General features: G+C 39.3%; 1 protein-coding gene and 1 pseudogene across 2 annotated transcripts in view; both read right to left on the bottom strand.

Annotated features, from left to right (window-relative positions):
- LRRC58 (leucine rich repeat containing 58) overlaps positions 1 to 20,954 on the bottom strand; it is a 33,487-nt gene that overhangs the window by 10,782 nt on the left and 1,751 nt on the right. For both annotated transcript variants that reach the window (XM_072613899.1, XM_072613901.1), the window contains exons 2-3: positions 2,824 to 2,952; positions 1,015 to 1,292 (exon numbers count right to left, since the gene is read on the bottom strand). In XM_072613899.1, coding sequence (XP_072470000.1) covers positions 1,015 to 1,292; positions 2,824 to 2,952 — 407 coding nt within the window. The remainder of the gene's footprint in view (positions 1 to 1,014; positions 1,293 to 2,823; positions 2,953 to 20,954) is intronic.
- LOC140506577 (homeobox protein NANOG-like) lies at positions 2,959 to 19,975 on the bottom strand (annotated as a pseudogene).

The following is a 20,954-nucleotide window of genomic DNA, read 5'->3' as shown; positions in this document are numbered from 1 at the left end:
TAAGTGACAGTTATTTTTTTCAGATGCACATCACCCCCTTCCCAGCTTTTAAGGACATGTGCAAAAAGTACCGTGTGTGTATGTGTATGTGTGTGTGTGTGTCTCTCACATATGCCTAATTGTACTTTTTGTGTGGTCTCTATATTTTTTCCATTGGTTACTTTTATGACAGTAGCAAAAGGAAATGGGACTTTCCTGAGGAGGCCTAACAGGCTCTAATTACTAAATGTCCCCCAATAGCTATGCACATAAACAATTTGCTTTAATATATATGGTATTAAGCAGTATAAAGTACAGTTGAACTTTAATAGCTGAAAACAACTAACCAAAACTTCCAATTAACTGTAAACTTTTAACTATTTTAAATATAAGAGTTTTTTGACAATAAGCAGGGATTAAATGAAAAAAACAAAAATGCTTTTGGAACATGTCCTGCAGTCAATGAGTAGACATTCTGGCCAATCTCCTACACCAGGAGTTCTTAATCTCTTATGTCATGGATCCCTTTGACAGTCTGCTGAAGTCTAGGAACCCCTTCTGAGAATCAGGTTTTTAAATGTACACATAATATATAGGATTACAAGAGAAATCAATTATAATTAAATGAGCAAAATATCAAAATAAAGGCAAGTTCATAAATGCCAAGTTAAGAAGAACCTCTATGGGACTTTTAGATGATACCAACTGCCATTCAAATGATGCTGGCTAACACATATTCCACGCAATCAAAATAAAATAATAAAATTCTTAAGCTACAGAGTTAATGAAAAGCTTCAAAATACATTAAGGAATAGAATACTTCATTTCTGAACATGGACACAATCTTGCTTGCTGGAAAGATGAGCATGTAAACAATAACTTACAACATATAGTAAAAAAAAACAAAAACAAAAACAAAACCCCATCTTTCCAGCAGATACGAAAGACATTTTCATCAACTAAAGTGGGCTTCATGCACTAAATACAAGGGCAAATGAACAATGAGTCACAATCAGAAAACATGAACAAACTTACCTCCACATTTTGGGTTTGGGCAGTTGCTGGCTAAATCCAAGTATCGAACAAGGTTTCCAGGAAGGTCACAAGGAGTGTAGGAAATATTACGCGTTTTAATGGTCCGACCAGCTAATTCCAGGAGAGTTGGAGGATCATAGGTCAAATCTCTGACAAAACGAACCACCAAGGGATTACCTCGTAAACTCAACTCTTGTAAATGAACTAGGCTAAGGATCTCCCGAGGCAGATATGTTAGTAGATTATTGTGGAGGCTAAGAGAACGAAGGGAATTCAACCTAGAATGAATAAAATATCAAATTACTGATAGAAAAATATGTTAGCAAGAAATATTCAATATGTAAAGAATGAATAATAGTCACTTTATATTTTTAAAAATCTTTAAATATGTGCACATATCCATTTTGTCCCACTTTTGAGAATATGGAAGATAAGACCAATGTTGTTAGGGATAGGAAGCCACAACAATTCTAAAAAGTGCAGCACAAAAGTTGTGGTGCTGACCTGGGAAAAAATGGGTTAACTTTTATCACACGTGGATCTAAGACCAACTTAGATCACTCCCTTTGGGCAAGAAGAACACAAAAGTTATTTCTGGTGAGGGTCTTCTTGGCCCAGTGCTTCTGATCTTATTGTCAGCAGTTGTTTTAATTTGTGTTTTACCTGTGTTGTTGTTTAACTGCCTTGAGAACTGCTTCTACCTGAGGATATTGGATAGTGATTTCAATAAAATGACTTTTTTAGGACTTTTTGGGCTCTGACTGATCCACTGACTAACTGTGTAATAGTGATATGGGCAGAGAGAATTGTAAAAGTTTAAGGGTGTGGTATGAGGGACTATGGGAAAATCTGTGCCTATAGTTCTTCTGTGCAATACCATCCTCCCAAAAAAGGCAGAAGCACAGTAAGATAGTAAGTACTTTGACAGAAAACAGATCTTTACCAAACTGAATTTACTTTCTAGGTGTCTACAGAAGGAAAAACAGATATAATACAACATATAATATTTCACACCAAAAGTTTCCATAAATTCTTGACAGGCCAGAGTTAGATTAATTAATTGCTTCTTCAATTAAAAGAAGAATCACTGAAAGTTCACAAAAGCTAAGGAATCTTGGATGTCCTCAAGTGGGTCCTAGTTCCAAAGTAGGGAATATATGTTAAAGAAGGAAGGAAAAATTCAACCAGGAGTCAGAAAAGTCAAGATTCTAGTTCTGATTCTGCCATTTTACAGTTATTTTATTTTAAGTGATTCCTTTAACCTCTGAGACAAGTTTAGTTTCCTCATTTGTAAAATGGAAATAATCTTGCAACACTCAAATGAAACAGTGCATATTAAAGTGCTCTGGAAATTGCAAAGGATTATACAAACATGCAAATACTGCTATGTCAATTTTTATCTTGCATTTCTATTTATTCTCAAACAGGCTGAATAATAAAGTTGCTTAGGAAAAAGGCACACTTGAAGGACTGATAGAATTTAGAGCTGATAAGGACCTTCTAACACCCTCATTTTATAAATTAGGGAACAAGGTGCAGAGAAGTTGACTTGTTCAAAGTCACAGAGCCAGTAAATGGCAGAGCTGGGATTTTAGAACAGATCCTCTGTAATACAGTTAAGCTGGAATTTATTTCTTCAGCAGGTACTAATTTAACTGCATATCCTGGAGACATAATTCTTACACACTACACACTAAGAACTGTTGGCCTATGTTTACATGAGTAGCCTACTGGTAAGGAAACAAAAATGGTAATCTTTTGTAATGTTAAGACATTTGGATATATTTAAAGTATCGTGCAACTACTCACTGGGCTAGCTGAGGAGGCACACTTTGAATCTTGTTGTCACACAACACCAAATAATTTAAAGAAGGCAGGTTTGCTAATTCAGGTGGGATCTCCTTGATGAAATTCCCTCCAAGGTACAAAAACTCGAGGCTGCAAAAAAGAAAAGAAAAACTGATCTAACATTCCATTCAAACTCCTATCATACAGCTGTATCAGATATGCTGAAAGATGAACAGTAACGCTCTCCCCTCAAGAAGTGTATGATCTGTCAGGGAAGACAAGGCACAGACATAAGAAATATTCAATCATATTCAATCATTCAAACAAGATAGCAATGCAAAAGCTAAGACAAAGCAGTGCATACATGGGGGGAAGGTTCAGAGAAGCGCCAAGACAGGTTGGCCTAGTCTATGAGGCTACAGCCCCCTTTTCTGCTACTTACTAGCCAGCTGCTTAGATACCCAGTCACATCACTCAGGAGCCTTGCCTTCTTTCATTTGTGAAATGGGGAAAATATTTGCCCTACTTATAATACAATTTGGTTGCAAAGGAAGTGCTCTATAAACTCCAAAGTGTTACATCAATTTGAACTAATATTATCTTTACTGTAGAATGATATGATCATTAAAAGGATTAACAGATGAGGTGAAACTTGAGGTGGACTTTGAAAGACAGGGTGGCATTAAGCTGAAAGGAAGAGGCTACTTCAGGCTGGGGAACAGTATGTTCACAGGATTCAGAGCTTAAAGATTTCTCAGAGATTGTCTTGTCTAACCCCCTCATTTTACAGAGGTCCAAAGAGGTTAAAAAGTTTACCCAACACCACATTAGTCCTAATAATGGTCAAGTCAGAATTTGAACCCAGTCTTCCAATCCCAAACCCAGTTACACCATGCTGTTTAGAACAGAACAGTTTGGCTTGTAATGTGGACTTTGTGATGGGGAGCTGAATACAAGATCAAACAGAGAAAGGCATGTTTGATAGAGGGCAGAAAACTAAGCTAAAGATGTTAGACTTCGAGGGTTTAAGCAATGAGAAACTATTAAAGATTTCTGAATAGGAGAATGACATAATGGAAGTGTTCAAATAACCCAACTTGGAGTCTATATCCCCCTTTTGCAGCTTTTAGAATCAATCTCAGTAAAATTACACTCAAATTGGTTATTAGAGTGAAATTAGATACAGCATGTGTTTTGTAACAAAATGCTAACTGCACAACTCAAGAATTTTTCCAGTGACAGTAAGGCCTCTCCAGAAGGTCCCTTGTGGATCTAGCAGTGATACCTCTCTCTCCTCTAAAACAACTAATTTTTGCTTGCCTTCCAATAAAATGACCTATATTCCTTTCTTTTAAAATCTGCACAATCCCTAGTCACTACTGAATTTCTACCAGCAAGATCTTAAAAGGGGGGAAGGAGAAACCAAAATAGTCATTTTAGGCAGAAATTATAAAGCACTTCACATAGTTTAGCTATTGCAAGGTTATAGTTTGTGTCTTTAAAAAAGCTCACAAATCAGCTACTGTACCCCCACAAAACTAGAAGACACAACCATCATTATGTCTTCTATTCAATTCTTTCTTTATTTCAAATGAACAAGTATTTATTAAAGAGTCTACTATGTGCTAGGCACTGTGGATACCAAAAAAAAAAAAAGGCAAGTAGTCAAGGAGTTCACTATCTAACGGGAGAGAGAATATGGAAACAACTATGTACAAATAAGAGATGTATAGGATAAATTGGGAAATAATCTCCAAGGGAAGGCACTAGCATTAACTTCCTTCCTTCTCTATTAAAAGACTACATTAGAGATTTTTAAAAAATCCAGAGACACAAATATTTTTAGCTTACCCTAACCACAATATTTTACCGAAAGTCTAGTTTAAAAACCACAAAACTAAAATCTCCCTGCCATGTCCTTTCTCATATCACATGCTTTCTGCACCTCTGCTTCCCACTGATGCTGGTTTTCATCCTGTCATTTCAATCAAGATTCTGAAACTCGTGGGCTTTCTACACTGTCTACATTTTCTACAGTGCCTAAACCTGGAGCAGCCAACTGAATCTCGAGAGGACTGAGATATGCCTTCACTTAACTCCAACCATTCCATAACAACTAAAAAGAAGAGACACAGTAGGGAAAAGAAACCGGTAGTAAAGACAGCCTTAGAAAGAGTACTTTAGGGTTGGGAGAGGCAGTGAATTAACTGCCCAGATTATGGAGAGAATATACACACTCCACTAAAAATTATGTTTGAGGATCTTTGGCCTGTCGATAATCATAGTCCTCTTCTGACTTAAGGGGGAGAGGGGGAACCGCATGTTCATGGAGTAGTTTAGGAGATATTACATGAGGCGTGGGGGGTAGGGATCTGTGGTTTCATGGTCCTCACTATTATTATTTCTAAAGGTGATATACAAATCATTGGCAGAGTAGGGATATGCTAGAATATCTGGTGTTGATGGCAGCCCTTACCACCATTCTGAAACTTTATTTACTCCATACTGGAAAGTTTCTAGAAGGACTCACCATATAGTCCTGATGAAATGAGGAGCTGAGGCTATGTACTTCCCCAAAGCTGATGCATTCTGAACCACACTGCTGCTATTCTTGGACCACATAGTATCTTTCTGCCATCTCTTTGACTTCATTCTCTGGTTCTGAAAACAGGTCTTGATTTGTTTTTATAAGTAAGGTTCAAATTCTCAGCCACATTTTGGATCTGCTAAGGGCTATGGTATTTTTTGCTCCATGAATCTACTGTTAAACACATTCCATTAAGCCTGAGAAACACTGTACTCATCTTAGACTCTTTTACCACACTCTGATATGATGGATCTTGAGCTTGTTGGGGGAGGAAAAGGTTATTTGAAGGAGGGAGACTAGTGGCAGTTAGGAATATCTTAACATGTCCATGCACAAAGGAACAAGGAGGAACTAATGTGCTTGGCAGGGGTTTTTCCACACTTTGTGTATGGAAATTCGAGTCTAAGTCCAGGAAAGTAAAAGGCTCTGTTTGGGACTGAAGATCCAGGTATTGCAAGGGCAGCTCAGGTGGCTCTCAGGCCAAGAGAACTGGCATTACAGACAGTGAGGGCTGGAGCTCAAGCATGAGGGGAGATGCTTGAAAGAAAGAGAGCAAGAGCCTTGAGCGTGTGGTGGGCAAAGTGCTTTGCAAAATATGGAACACTCCACAAACCTAAAGTGTTTTAGAGAGAAACTTATTTAGAATGACAATACAGCTGTTCCTAGCATAGGAACACAGGCCTATCATGGAGGGTGTGACTTTCTTTGAGAAATAGAAAAATAAGTATTCATTTTAGGGGAAACATAGACCAAGAGGACTGGGAGGGGCCTTAGAGATCACCTTACTCAATTCCCTAATTTCAGAGATGTGAAAACTGAGGTCTGGGGAGATGACACACTTGCCCCAGTCAGATACCTAGTTAGCAAACTCTCATCCCCAAACTCCTAATCTGGGGCTCTCTCTTCCATACCACAGTGCCTCAGGAGAGTACACAGGGTAGCTAAACATCAGCCTCTGTGGGGTTTAATTCCACTGCTAAAACAGGACAAAAGAACTATGGAGGGTTATCTCAGAAAAACACATTATACAGGCCTGTCATAAAATTCAATGCTTTTCAGGTAATTAAGGAGAGTGTAATGGCCTCTCCAGGATTAAAGTGGGTTAAACATTAGAGAATCTGAGAATTATGTGTCATTACTAATCTTTTAAACTAATTGTTTAATATATAACCAATATCTCGTGCAGGATGAAGTTCAAAATAACCCCCTCTATGCCCCCCAAAACTTTTTCTGATAAACCCCCTTTGAGCCTGTTAATTTTGAAAAAGAATGTCAACTGGCAGAATAAGAAATAATTTTTCCACTGATTTTCATTATAATTTTAGAGGAATTCTGGCCTTGTGATGACAATGTAAGATGAGAAGGGGAGACATTCAGTCTATGTGTTATATGAGACAGGTTTCCATGTGACAATCACTTATTCTTTCTACTTACTTGATAAGTAAGCAAGAGTAGCAGCTCTGATTAGCCCTCCACAAAGAGAAGAGAAACAGACCTCTGACATTCAGTCATCATTTTCTTTCATTGCTTACAGTGAAATAACAGTAGCCAACTGTGCTTTAAGAATTGTTCTCTCAATTGGGCCTCACAATCCCCCTGGGAGGTGGGTGCTATTATTATCCTCATTTTACAGATGAGAAAACTGAGGCACAAAGAGATTAAGTGATTTGCCAGGGGTAGTAACACAGCTAATGTCTGAGGCAGCAGGATTTGAACTTAGGTCTTCCTGATTCCATGTCCAACTTTGGTAGGGCCAGAGTAACTTAGGGAGAAGGAGCATTACTTGTATCTTTCATATAGCCAGTGTTTAAAGTACTACAAGAAGAGTCCACTCCCTTATTTTAAAATGCTGCAAGTTCATCTATCCAAATTTAGAACATTTTGTTTCATACTCGCACATTTATTAAATTATTTTCAATAAATTATCTGTAACTGCCTCCTTCTGAGATTTTAAAAATATTTTTAATAGTAAGCATAACTATAAGGACAATAAACATTAAGAGTTATCTGAGCTGAGTATGGTGCTACAAGCTTATAATCCCCGTTGCTGGCTAAGGCAAGAGGATCTCTTGAACTCAGGAGTTCTGAGCTGCAGTATCAGTTTTAATGTCCACACTAAATTCAGCAATAATAGTCCTGGAAGTGTGGGGCTTCCAAAGCTGCTTAAGAAGAGGTTAATCAATGTATCAGACCCCTATCAGATTGCTTGCTGTCTTGAGGAGGGGAGGAAGGAAAGGAGAAAAATTTGCAACTGAAAATCTTTCAAAAAAGGAATGTTGAAAATGTCTTTACATGTAATTGGAAAAAATAATATAGTACTATATTTTTAAAAAAGAGATGAATCAGCCCAGGTCAAAAATGGAGCAGGTCAAAGCTTTCCTATCAATCAGTAGGCCTGTGCTTTTGTACTTCTAGCTAGGGCAAGATAGCGACACAAATTAAGTCATCGTAGAATCACAGAATTTGAGTTGAAAAGGCCTTTGTCATCCAATCTAATCCCCACATGAAAGAAATTCCCACCCCCCCCATGTCCCCAATCACACACCTGACAGGTGGTAGTCCCAGTCTTCTACTATCTCCCAAGGCAGATCCCTAACTACACTTCTGGCCATTTTAATGGGTAGGAACATTTTCCTCCCATCAAGCCTAAAGTTCTCTTTTTTGCACCTTCCACCCACTGCTCCCAATTTTGACTTCTGAAGCCAAATAGAACAGATATATCTTTACAAGTACATGAAGATGGATACTGTACATGCTCTGCCCCCCCCCCCCACTTTCCCAAGTAGCCTTCCTCTTTTCCAAGGTAACCCTCCCCATTACCACACATAGTCACAGGATATAACCTAAAGGCCCTCTACCATCCTGGGTACCTTCTAACTTATCAATGTTCTTAAGATGTAGCAGCAGGAACTGAATACAATAATCCAAAGGATGAGGTCAGAGTTCATTGCCATCATATCCTTATTCCTAGAACTTACGCCTCTCTCAACCTGCAAGGTCAAATTTGCTTTTCTGGCTATTGTATCATCCTGCTGACTCATCTTGAGCTTGCAGTCCGCAAACCTCCAGGGATTGTTTCCAGACAAACCGCTGCCTAACCAAACCTTCCTGTCTCATAGTCCAAATGATCTTTTTGTACCCAAGTGCAAGACTTTTCTATTTATCCCTATTGAATTTCATTTCATTTGATGAAATACTCTGCCTCAAAGGTTCTTCATTTATTTTGTGCCCTTTCATAGTCTGAAGCCTACAGACTCATTCTCAGAAGAATGTTTTTAAACAACTAAAGGGAATATTGAATTTCAAGTAAGAGGTAAACGCAATTTTTTTTTCCTATCCAAGTTCAAAGACCCCCTTAAAATCCAACCATGGACTCCCCCTGCTCTCATGTTTTTGGATCCTAAATCTTTCATTAGGTCTCCCTCCCAGCTTTACACCATTTGCAAAATTTGATAAGCATGCCTTCTATTCCTGTGTTAGTTACTGACAAAAATATAAACACGCATACAAGTCACCATTAGGAAATCACATTATCCTGTGAGATTTCATCTGTCTTACTTCTCAAATATCATCAACAACACTTTCTGCCCCTCTGCACAGAACCTGTGATTGGAGGGCAGGGCCATGGGCTTCAGGGCCTGCCTTTAAGAGTGAGCATAGTCATCTTCCCATTCCCTACCAGCTCTACTGCTTCTTGACTTCTTTGGACTTCTGGAAACTCTCTAACCTCATCAGATTACAAGCTCCTTGGGGGGCAAGGGCTATCTTTGTTTTTGTTTGCATTTGTGTCTCTAGACTGACTGAATGGGATATATTCTTCTAAAGACAGTCCTATCATGCTGATATTGAACCATCAACAAGGATAGTACTATTTGACTCTAATCGTTCAACTAGTTTTGAATTTATCTAACTGCATTACATGTCTCCATATTTTCCACAAAAATAACGTGAGATTTTAGCACAGATGCTGCTAACATTCCTCTCACCTAGAAATTTAATAATTGCGGGGGCGGAGCCAAGATGGTGGAGTAGAAACACACAAATACGCTAGCTCCGAACCCACAGCCCCTGAAATATCCGTAGTAAAGAGCTGCCAATAAATTCGGGAGCAGGAGAAGCCACATAATAGTGGAGCGGATAAGATTTCTGTTCCAGAGGGACCTGCAAACCTCTTGCAAAAGGTCCGTTGCGCTGTGGATGCGGAACCCAGCCCTGCACCCGCCCCGGCAACGAGAGGAACAGATCCGAGCGGACTTCAGGGACAGGATCTCCAGCAGCCACGCAGGTCCCTCCACCCACAGGTGACTGGGTCGGTGAGAAGGTCTCTTTGGTGGGTTGAGAGGGGAGCGGGGTGCCCCCATACTCAGGCCCCCTCGGAAGGCAACAGCGGAGGCGGGAGCAGACCGGGCCTCCCCAAGCAGGCAGGAGCCTGGATCCATTGTTGAAGGTCTCTGCATAAACCCCCTGAGGGAACTGAGCCCGTGAGGCGGCCCTGCCCCCACCTGAGCATCTGAACATAATCTCACATTGAATAGCAGCCCTGCCCCCGCCCAAAGCCCTGAGGCTGGGAAGCAGCATTTGAGTCTCAGACCCCAAGCTCGGGGCTGGGAGGATCTGGAGGCAAGGTGGGTGTGAGGAGAATGTTCAGAGGTCAAGTCACTGGCTGGGAAAATGTCCAGAAAAGGGAAAAAAACCAAGACTATTGAGGGTTACTTTCTTGGTGAGCAGGTTTCTCCTCCCCTCCCTTCTGATGAGGAAGAGCGGTGCTCACCATCAGGGGAAGACACGGAAGTCAGTGCTTCTACATCCCAGCCCACTCAATGGGATCAGTTCTGGGAAAAGGTCTTAAAGAGCCCAAACAATTTTCAAAATCATGATAGAGAGGTGGAGGAAAAACCGGGAAGAGTAATAAAAGACTTGCAAGCAAAGTATGAACAACAAATCAGCACCCTGCTAAAGGAGACCCAAAAAAATGCGGAAGAAAATAACACCCTGAAAAATAGGCTAACTCAATTGGCAAAGGAGGTTCAAGAAGCCAATGAGGAGAAGAATGCTTTCAAAAGCAGAATTAGCCAAATGGAAAAGGAGATTCAAAAGCTCACTGAAGAAAATAGTTCTTTCAAAATTAGAATGGAACAGATGGAGGCTAATGACTTTATGAGAAACCAAGAAATCACAAAACAAAACCAAAAGAATGAAAAAATGGAAGATAATGTGAAATATCTCATTGGAAAAACAACTGACCTGGATAATAGATCCAGGAGAGACAATTTAAAAATTATGGGCCTACCTGAAAGCCATGATCAAAAAAAGAGCCTAGACATCATCTTTCATGAAATTATCAAGGAAAACTGCCCTGATATTCTAGAACCAGAAGGCAAAATAAATATTGAACGAATCCACCGATCACCACCTGAAAAAGATCCCAAAAGAGAAACTCCTAGGAATATTGTGGCCAAATTCCAGAATTCCTAGGTCAAGGAGAAAATATTGCAAGCAGCTAGAAAGAAACAATTCAAGTACTGTGGAAATACAATCAGGATAACACAAGATCTAGCAGCTTCTACATTAAGGGATCGAAGGGCATGGAATAGGATATTTCAGAAGTCAAAGGAATTAGGACTAAAACCAAGAATCAACTACCCAGCAAAACTGAGTATAATACTTCAGGGGAAAAAATGGTCTTTCAATGAAATAGAGGACTTTCAAGCATTCTTGATGAAAAGACCAGAACTGAAAAGAAAATTTGACTTTCAAACACAAGAATGAAGAGAAGCATGAAAAGGTAAACAGCAAAGAGAAGTCATAAGGGACTTATAAAAGTTGAACTGTTTACATCCTTACATGGAAAGACAATATTAGTAACTCTTGAAACTATTCAGTATCTGGGTACTTGGTGGGATTACACACACACGCACACACTCATAGAGGCAGAGTGCGCAGAGTGAATTGAATAGGATGGGATCATATCTTAAAAAAAAAAAATGAAATCAAGCAGTGAGAGAGAAATATATGGGAGGAAAAAGGGAGAAATGGAATGGGGCAAATTATCTCTCATAAAAGAGGCAAGCAAAAGATTTTTTTTTAGTTTGGGGAAAAAGAGGGGAGGTGAGAGAAAAACATGAAGCTTACTCTCATCACATTCCACTAAAGGAAGGAATAAAATGCACACTCATTTTGGTATGAAAACCTATCTTACAATACAGGAAGGTGGGGGACAAGGGGATAAACAGGGTGGGGGGGACGATGGAAGGGAGGGCATGGGGAGGAGGGTACAATTTGAGGTCGACACGCACAGGGAGGGGCAGGATCAAAAGAGAGAATAGAAGTAATTGGAAGCAGGATAGGATGGAGGGAAATATAGTTAGTCTTATATAACACGACTATTATGGAAGTCATTTGCCACAGATTTGGCCTATATTGAATTGCTTGCCTTCCAAAGGGAGGGGGAGGGGAGGGAGGGAGGAAAAGAAGTTGCAACTCAAAGTTTTAGGAATAACTGTCAAGTACTGTTCTTGCCGCTAGGAAATAAGAAATACAGGTAAAGGGGTATAGAAAGTTATTTGGCCCAACAGGACAGAGGAGAGGATGGAGATAAGGGCAGACAGGAATGATGGAGAAGAGAGCGGAGTGGAGATGGGGGCAATTAGAATGCTCGGTGTTTTGGGGTGGGGGGAGGGGACAAGGGGGGAGAAAATTTGGAGCCCAAAAATTCTGTGAAAATGAATGTTAAAAGTGAAATTAAAAAAAAAAAAAGAAATTTAATAATTGCCAAAAAAGAAAACTAAGGCTAGCATGACTTGTTTGTGATGTAGCCATGCTGGCTCTCTATAACCACTCTTCCTTTCTGGAATTCATCAAGCAATTTTTTAATGATTATCCATTCTAGAATTTTCCTAGGAAGTGATATCAAGGTCACAAGCTTGTATTTGCAGGTGTTCTCTTTCTTTCTTTTTTAAAAGGGACATTTGCCCTTTTCCAATCTTGGGATACTTACCTCTCCTATTTTTCACAACCTTTCAAATATTACTGACAGTGGTAGCAATCATACTTTTTGGTACTCAAGAATCTAGAACATGTAATCTCTCCTAAAAGAATGTAAATCTGAAAGCACAGTCTTTTATTTTTTTCTGTGTTTTCCCAGTGGCATACTAGCATAGTAGGCACTTACTAAATGGTAGGAAATGGAATAGGGTCTAAGCTAACAGGACTGGGCCTGAGAATGGTTTCACAAGCCTATGCAAACACCTTTAGTACGTAATTTAATAAACTGTCAAAAAAAATCTTCAAACACCACCACAAAATTTTGAAAACCAAGCCCAATTTTTATAATATTTTTATAATACTGCATTCAAGTACAAAAGCATAAAAAAGCAGAGCATACAAGTATCTCTAAGACAAACAAATTGCATAGATGCACTCTCTTGTTTACAAACAGAATACATACAACATAAACTTGATATAAACAAAATTAAAATGCCAACAATCTACTATAACCAGGTTTGGCCAAAACTAGTTACTTGGATAACTTTCAGCTTAAAATCTTAAAAAGAGAACTTTACTTATATGCTGCTAATTGTGGAGCATTGCAGCTAGCTTACAGGGGCAAGACCCGTGATTTCTCTGACAGGAACCCTTGTAGGTCAGCACCTTCTCTGCCACTTCAAACAGTGACTGAGATAGGGAGAGCTTAAGAGATTTGCCCAAAGCCACAGAGTCAGTTGTTGGCAGAGCCAAGACAGAAATCTGGGTCATTCAGGCTTTGAAAGTAAGTTTCCTGGCCATTATGTGATTCTGCATCTCACAGCAGAGCTGTGAAACTTTTCATCACCATGGAAGAATATAACTTAAAATTCTCCATTATCTACAGCCAACTGCTTAAAAAATATTTCCCCCAGTTACTTGTAAAGACAGCTTTTAACATTTTATTTTTCAAAAATTTTGTGTTCCAACCTCTTTCCTCCTTCACTCCCCCCCACATGCAATTTGATGTGGATTATACCTGTTCAATCACATAACACATTATTACCATATTAGTCATGTTGTAAAAGAAGACGCAGACCCAGAGGAAAACACGTACACAATACAGAATCGTGAAATACATAAAGTGAGAAACAGTATGCTTTGATCTGCATTCAGGACTCTTATCAATCAGTTCTTTTTCTGGAGATAGCATTTTTCTTAGATCATTGCATTGCTGAGAATAACTAAGTCATTCACAGTTGATCATGGTACAAAATTCTCCTGGTTCTGCTCTATTTTTATAGCCAGCTTTTAAATCTCATCCTTACTTCTAAATTGTACTCAGAAAACAAACTGACTAGCTGAGGCCAAACAATTAGGAAAGTAAATAGGTTCTAAACAGGCAACATGAACACCTATGCAAAGTCTAGTATAAAATGTTTTGAGGGGTATATACACCCCACATCTTTTCCAGTAGTACAGCTAAATTAACCATGTTCATATACCTTCAATTTAAGAACATAAAAAGAGCCACTGTCAGACAGATGCTATTACAACACAGTATTTTCTGCTTCCAAAAGACATTTTTTCCATGAGAGCATGTTTTGCTTTCTGACATCTCAAAATGTTATGAATGGTGGCCAAAAAAGGAGTACATTCAGAAATGGACAATCAGAGTGGTTTGGCAACTATGTTGGACAAATAATAGTTGAGCGATCTGTAGATCTTTAGCGAGGAGAAAAGATGTAGAGGGCATTGACATATCTTCAAAGGTTTGCAGGCTTGCCATGTAGAAGAGGGAGTAGGCTTATTTTGTATTTTATATAACTGTTCCTTTCTGACAGTTGAAGCAGTCAACAAAAGAATAGATTGCTTCACAAAATGGTGGAATTTGCAGTCTCTGGAAATGTTTTAACAGAAGTTTTGATGACCATTTGTCAGGAATGTCAACAGAAAGAAACCTGTAACAGAAGCTTGGAATAGATGGTTCCTTTAATTCTAATATCACTTCTAGTTTCCCTAGTATCAACATGAATTTACTTAACCTACTTAAATTTTTGCTCATCTGTCTCTTAGAGTAAAGGATCTCTATTCTCCTTTTTCCATTTATCTAAATCTTACCCATCCTTCACTGGTGGATAGAGCACCAGTGCAGGAGTCAAGAGGACCTGAGTTCAAATCTCACCTCAGACACTTGACACACACTAGCTGTGTGACCTTGGCCAAGTCACTTAAACCTCAACTGCCTCATCCTAGGTCATTTCCAGTCATCCTGATGAATATCTGGTCACTGGATTCAGATGGCTCTGGAGGAGAAGTGAGGCTGGTGACCTGCACAGCCCTCCCTCACTCAAAACAAAGTCAAGTGCTGGTCATGTCATTATTTCTGATGGCACAGTCTTCTTCGACAATGAACACATCCATCCTTCAAGGTCATTTTTCCTATATGAAACTGGAAACATCTCTGAAATCTGATAGTGTTCAAATGCTATATTACTCATAGTGTCAGTGATTTATGAATCATTAACATTTATCTAGTCTAGTCAAAGAAATTATGAGACTAATGGAAAGCTGGATGTGGAATCAAGAAGACCTGGGTTTGGATCCTTCACCCTCAGATACATCTTAGTTGAGTGAATCCACTGGGCAAGTCATTCAACTATTCTCAACCTCAGTTATTTCAGCTGTAAATTGGGGATATACTAATTGTATATATCTCAAAGAACCCACCTATTCTGAAGACCAAAACAGATATATGTAACTTTGCAAACCTCAAAGCACTATATGTGTTGGCTACTATCGCTACAACTCTCTGAGGTCAAAATTCCCCATGCTGTTAAATATATAATACTCAAATTTATTTCAATTTAGGGTTTTTAGTCTATTCTTATTTTAAAAAAAAAACAAAAAAACCCAAGCCTCTTAACATCTTAGTTGTCCTTTCTAGGAACCAGTATATATAATTTTAATAATTCCATATATATATAAGTTGGACAGAACTTGGTTAATAGCTCACTTTCACAGAATCATTACATAATACTGCCTCTTTGAACCGTTCTAGGATTTATTATACTTTTGACCAAGTACACAATTTTTTTTTTAGTTTCATTTCCACACCTTTTTTCTTTTTAGCCACAACCAAGACAATGGCTAATTTATGGAACTGGGTTTTGGGGGGCTTTTTCTAGTGAATAGATTTATGTTGTTTTCTCATAAGAATACAAGAAATAAATGGGAATTTAACTTTTCAAATGATTGTCTTTTATACACAACTAGATTATAAATTGAGGGAAGCACTTAATAAATATTTGCTAACTAACTCTTGGACCTTTCTTGGGGGTTTGAACTGATAGTTCAAAATTCATCATCTTATAAAATAGTCTAGTGGGAAAAAGCACAAGGAGTTAGACATTTGATTTTCATTCTGAGATGTTTCCTAATCTGCATGGGGAAAAGGACTACCTTAATCATACTTACAGGTTGTATAGACTGAGTGAGCCTCACGTAAAATTGCTTTGAAACTAAATAGCTTTACAGGTCCATTCTTCAAGAATCTGGGGCTTTATTGATGTACATATTCCCGACCACAATGTGTGAAAACCTTAAAAATTTGCTATGCCCCACAAAGTCACCACTCACAAGGTCTTCCCAGGCTTGTAGGACCTGCCAAAATTTGTACTCTGCTTCACTGTCTTCTAGAACAGTGTGCCATGAAAAGGCAGTGAAATAGAAATTTAATGTAAGGTGGATCAAACATAAAATACTGTTATTTCAGTTGCGCCTGACTCTTCATGACTCCATTTGGGGTTTTCTTGGTAAAAAATACTGCAATGGTTTGCCATTTCCTTCTCCAGATCATTTTACAGATCAGGAAACTGAGGGTAAAGTGACTTGGCCAGGGTCACGGTCACACAGCCAGTGAGTGGCTGAGTCCACATTTGAACTCAGGAAGATGAGTCTTCCTGATTCCAGGCCAGGCACTCTAGTACTCTATCCACTTTGCCACCTAGCTGCCCCAAACGTATAGCTATTCTTATGATCTAAAAGTCCTATGGATTTATTCAATATCCTTCAAAAAGACTTCTTTAGTTTTCTCATCTTCAAATATTTTGCAAGTGGGGTATATAGGTCAGTAGCATGACTAGCATGTCTCCTCTTTATGCATATGATCATCATATAACCTCTTGCCTGGACTATCCCAAAAGCCTCATAATTAGTCTCCTGGGTTCTAATCTCTTTCCTCTCCTGTCCTCACAATTGCTAAAATCCTCCTCCTACTGAAGGTCTGAACGTGGCACTCCTCTGCTCAAGACTATTAGTAACTTCATATTTCCTTTTGGCCAAAATACAAGCTCCTTGTGGTTGGCATTTAGTGTTTCACAACCTGGCTCCAGCCTGTCTCTCCAAGACTATCTCACCTGGCTCTGTCTTCATGCACTATATACTCCAGGCAAATGGGCCAATATTGAATTCAGTATTCATCTCTGACTTCTGTGATGTACTGCATGGGATACTGCTTGCCTGAAATGCACTCTTTCCTCATCTACAACTCTTAGAATCTCTAGTTCCCAAGATTCAGTTCATAACTCATCTTTCCCAGTGCCCTGCTGGTGTTCTCTTTCCCCTAAAAATTGTTTTATCTTAACTTTGTAAATGTTAAATTCCCTTCTCCTCACCCTCCACACCCATCCCCAACCCCTCCCGACCCTAGTAAAAGCTCCTGGTGGAAAGGAGTGTTTGTTTTGTCTTTGGATTCCCTGGACCCAGAACAGTTCTTTGAACATAGCAGGCATTAGAGAATCTAATTCAATATAAAATCTTGATTCTGGAAGAATTCACTCTATAGGACTGGTTCCAGTTATTTCTATGATCTTAAAAATCCTATGTATTTATTCACTATACTTCAAAAAGGCTTCTTCAGTTCTCTCATCTTCATATATTTTGCAAGTGGGGTAAAGGTCAGTAGCATACAGGCATCACCCACATGATACAATCTCTGCCAATTCCAAACAAGTCAACAAAGATTAAGCCAAAAGCATGTGCTTAGTTAATTGGTGATACTAAAGCTCCCTTGCTTTGAGCTAAAGGAGATTTACATGGGTTATACGCTCCTTAACATTTTTTTCAAACTGCCCTAAAAGAAAAACATTTTTTCTTAATTTTAGAATTAAATTGAATAGGCATTAAGTACCTATTATGAGCTAGGCAGAGAGGCACTGAAGCATAATGGAGAAAAAGCCAAGAAGATCTGAATTAAAATCCTTCTGCCACATACTTGCAATGTAACCTGGGCCACTTAACCCTCTCAGTGCCCTACTGGCTAAAACTCTAAGATGAACTTTACTGGAAGAAGAAATTTTCTCACCTGTGAGTCCTCTTTAGCAGAATGAATCAGATTAACGTGTAATTGGGAAATGTTTAACAAAAGAAATAAAAATACAACATAGATAATGTTAATTTTGTGGGTTTCTAAGTGAATATTTGGGCTATTAGGACGTTTCTATATTTGAATTCGACACCACTGCACAATAGCAATGAATTCACAGGTCTGGTACTTATACACTGATGATTCCAGGCACCGTATCAGACTGTGGGGATACAAAGACAAAACATCCAAGATAGTCCCTGCCTTCGAGGAACAGGGAGAAGGGCACAAGCATAAAAATTACCTGTGTATCAACACTTTAAATCAACCAATAGAGCTATAATAAACTGAATTTGTCTAATATACATCCTCTAAGAAATCCTTAGGTTTGTCTAATATACATCCTCTAAGAAATCCTTTTGTCTGTCAGAAAGACACTGTCACAGTACAACTATACAAAAAAATAAAAAAGGTTTCATAAAATCACAAAATTGGAGTCTAAAAGAACCTCAGCAGCCAGCTAGTTCAACCCATACATAAAAGGAACCACCACCCTGCTCCCTCTCTGCCTTCCCTTTATAATGTACCCAACAAGTGGCTGTCTAGCCTCTGCTTGAAGACCTCCCAGAAGGGGGCACCCACCCCCTCAGGAGGAGACACTTCCACTGGGGACAACTCTAAATTGAAGGCTAGGAAGTTCTTCCTGATATCAAGCCTAAATTGGCCTGTTTGCAACTTCTACTCCTTGTACCCGGTTCTGCCCCTTGGGACCAAGCCCAATAAAGGAATTCTTCTTTCACATGACAGTACTTCCAATACTTGAAGACAGCTATGATGGGTTTTCTCTTGTTCAGGCTACACACCCAGGTTCCTTTCAGTCATCTTCATATGTTCAGGACTAAAAGCACTTCCCCAGCCTGGCTTCCTAGAATGAGATTCTCAGAACTGAACATAATACTCCAAATGACGCTGGATGAGGGCAGAGTACAGGGAGGCTACTCCATCCCTGCTCTGGAAGCATGCCCCTCTCTAAATGCAGCCAAAAATCACATTAGCATTTTTTAGTTGTTACATCACACAGGACACTCATGTTGAACTTGCTGTCTAGTAAAACCACTTGATTGTTTTCAGAACAAGTACTACCCATGCCTTCCCCATCTAATACTTGTGAAATCGTTTGTTTTTGTTTTTCAGTTGTTTTCAGGCATGTCTGACTCTTCATGACTCCATTTGGGGTTCTCTTGGCAAAAATCCTAGAGTAGTTTGCCATTTCCTTCTCCAGCTCATTTTACAGATGAGGCAAACAGGGTAAAGTGACTTGACCAAGACCACACAGCTTGTAAGTGTCAGAAGCCAGATTTTCATGACTCCAAGCCTGGTGCTCTATTCACTGCTTTATTCACTAGAAACCTCTTCCCTTCAGACTGTGGTAGTAATAAGTAATTTTTAAGTAAATCTGTAGGTATAGTGGAAAATGCAGTCAACACCCAAGAGACACAAAATCTTGTCTCAGCTCTACTAAGGTCACTTCATTGATTCTTAGTTTCCCCATGTACAAAATGAGAGGATTAAACTAGTTAATACCTAAGGTCTTTTCAGGACGGAATGTTCTGTGACTCTAGGATACTGTTTAACTGTGATTAAGGAACTGTGGGCTAGACCCTACGCTTTGGGTGTCCTGCTAAACATCAACCACTGCAAACTCCTATTGGTAAGGTCACAGGTGTCAGTGAACAGAGAAAGGCCAGTGGCAGCTTAAAGACTACACTGTCACAAAGACCAAAGGCCATAGGAGTCAGCAGAAAAACAATGGGAAAAGCATCTGCCCTGAAGTCAACAGACTTGGGTTCAATCCTGCCTCTTTACTACTTACTGTGTGACTTTGGGCATATCACTTAAGTTTTCTCTGGGCATCAGTTTCCTCATCTGCAAAAAGAGGGCATTAGAGACTCAATGGTCTCTGATGTCTCTTCCAGCTCTGGTCCTATGACCTTATGATTCTTAGAGGTCACTGAACAGAAACATTTGATGGAGTCATGAAGTGGTGAATGGAGGGACTGATAGGATAGCTTTTCTTAGTCCTGGAATCATCTAGTCCAATGCCCTCTTTTTACATATGAGGTAACTGAGGCCGAAAGAAGTTGACTGACTTGTCTAAGGTCTTCTGATTCCATATCTAGCACTCTTTCCTCGTTACTTTCTACCTTTCCACCTTCTGACGTTTTTCCTTTGGTGAAGCCCATGGCCCCCCCCCCCCCCCCTTTTCTCAGAATGTTTTTAAATACATAAAAATATTACAGCTACAAAGGAAAACAATGTCAAAATACAGTTAGTAAAGTATTAAAAAGACAAGGTCAAGGATCCCATGTCAAGAATCCCTGATCTGATCGAACAAACTAAAGCTTAGAGAGGTTAACAGACCTTTCCAACTAGGTCTTCAGCTTCCAAACCTCAGCAGTCTTTCAACAACATTCACATTTTGCAGATGAAAAACCTGAGGCCTAGAGCAATTAAATGACTTGCCCAAGGCCTTCTGGTTTATTCATTCAGTCAACTGGTATTTAATAAGGGCTTACTTACTATGCCCTCCAGCAACTCACATTCAAATGGGAGAGACAACACACAAACAACAAAACACGGGAAGTAATCTCAGAGAGAAGGTAGGAAAGTTAGGGGAGACCAAGAAAAGATCCTTCCCCAGTGCAGCCCAAACTAGATTAAAACGTAATTGGAAAATAATTTAACAAAAGAAAAAATACAATAAAACACAGATGACATTACATTATAAAACTAAGTCAACCTACCTGTGATCTTTATGTACATTTGTGGTAGTTTATTGTTCAACTGTTTTCAGTCCAGTCTGACTCTTCAGACCCCATTTGGGGCTTTGCTGGCAAAGATACTGGAGTGGTTTGCCATTTCCTTTACAAATGAGGAAACTAAGGCAAATGAGCTTGTGACTTGCCCAGGGGCACATAGCTAGTAAGTGCCGGAGTCTGAATTTGAACTCAGGAAGATGAGTCTTCCTGACTCCAAGCCTAGTGCTTCATCCACTGTGCCACCTAGAGCCCTTATGTACACTTAATGAATCTTGTTTCTCCCACTGATCCAGACCACTCATTTTACAGAGGAAACCAAGGCCCAACAAGATTAAGTGTCTAGGTCCAAGGTCTGATTCATCCAGACCTAATGTGTATAAAGCCACTTTAACCTATCAATGGCCTGGGTCAAGTCATT

Source organism: Notamacropus eugenii, chromosome 5 (assembly GCF_028372415.1).
Source record: "Notamacropus eugenii isolate mMacEug1 chromosome 5, mMacEug1.pri_v2, whole genome shotgun sequence".
NCBI classification, from domain to species: Eukaryota; Metazoa; Chordata; class Mammalia; order Diprotodontia; family Macropodidae; genus Notamacropus; species Notamacropus eugenii.
Note: the sequence above shows the minus strand (reverse complement) of the source record. Positions and strands in the feature narration are given on the sequence as shown.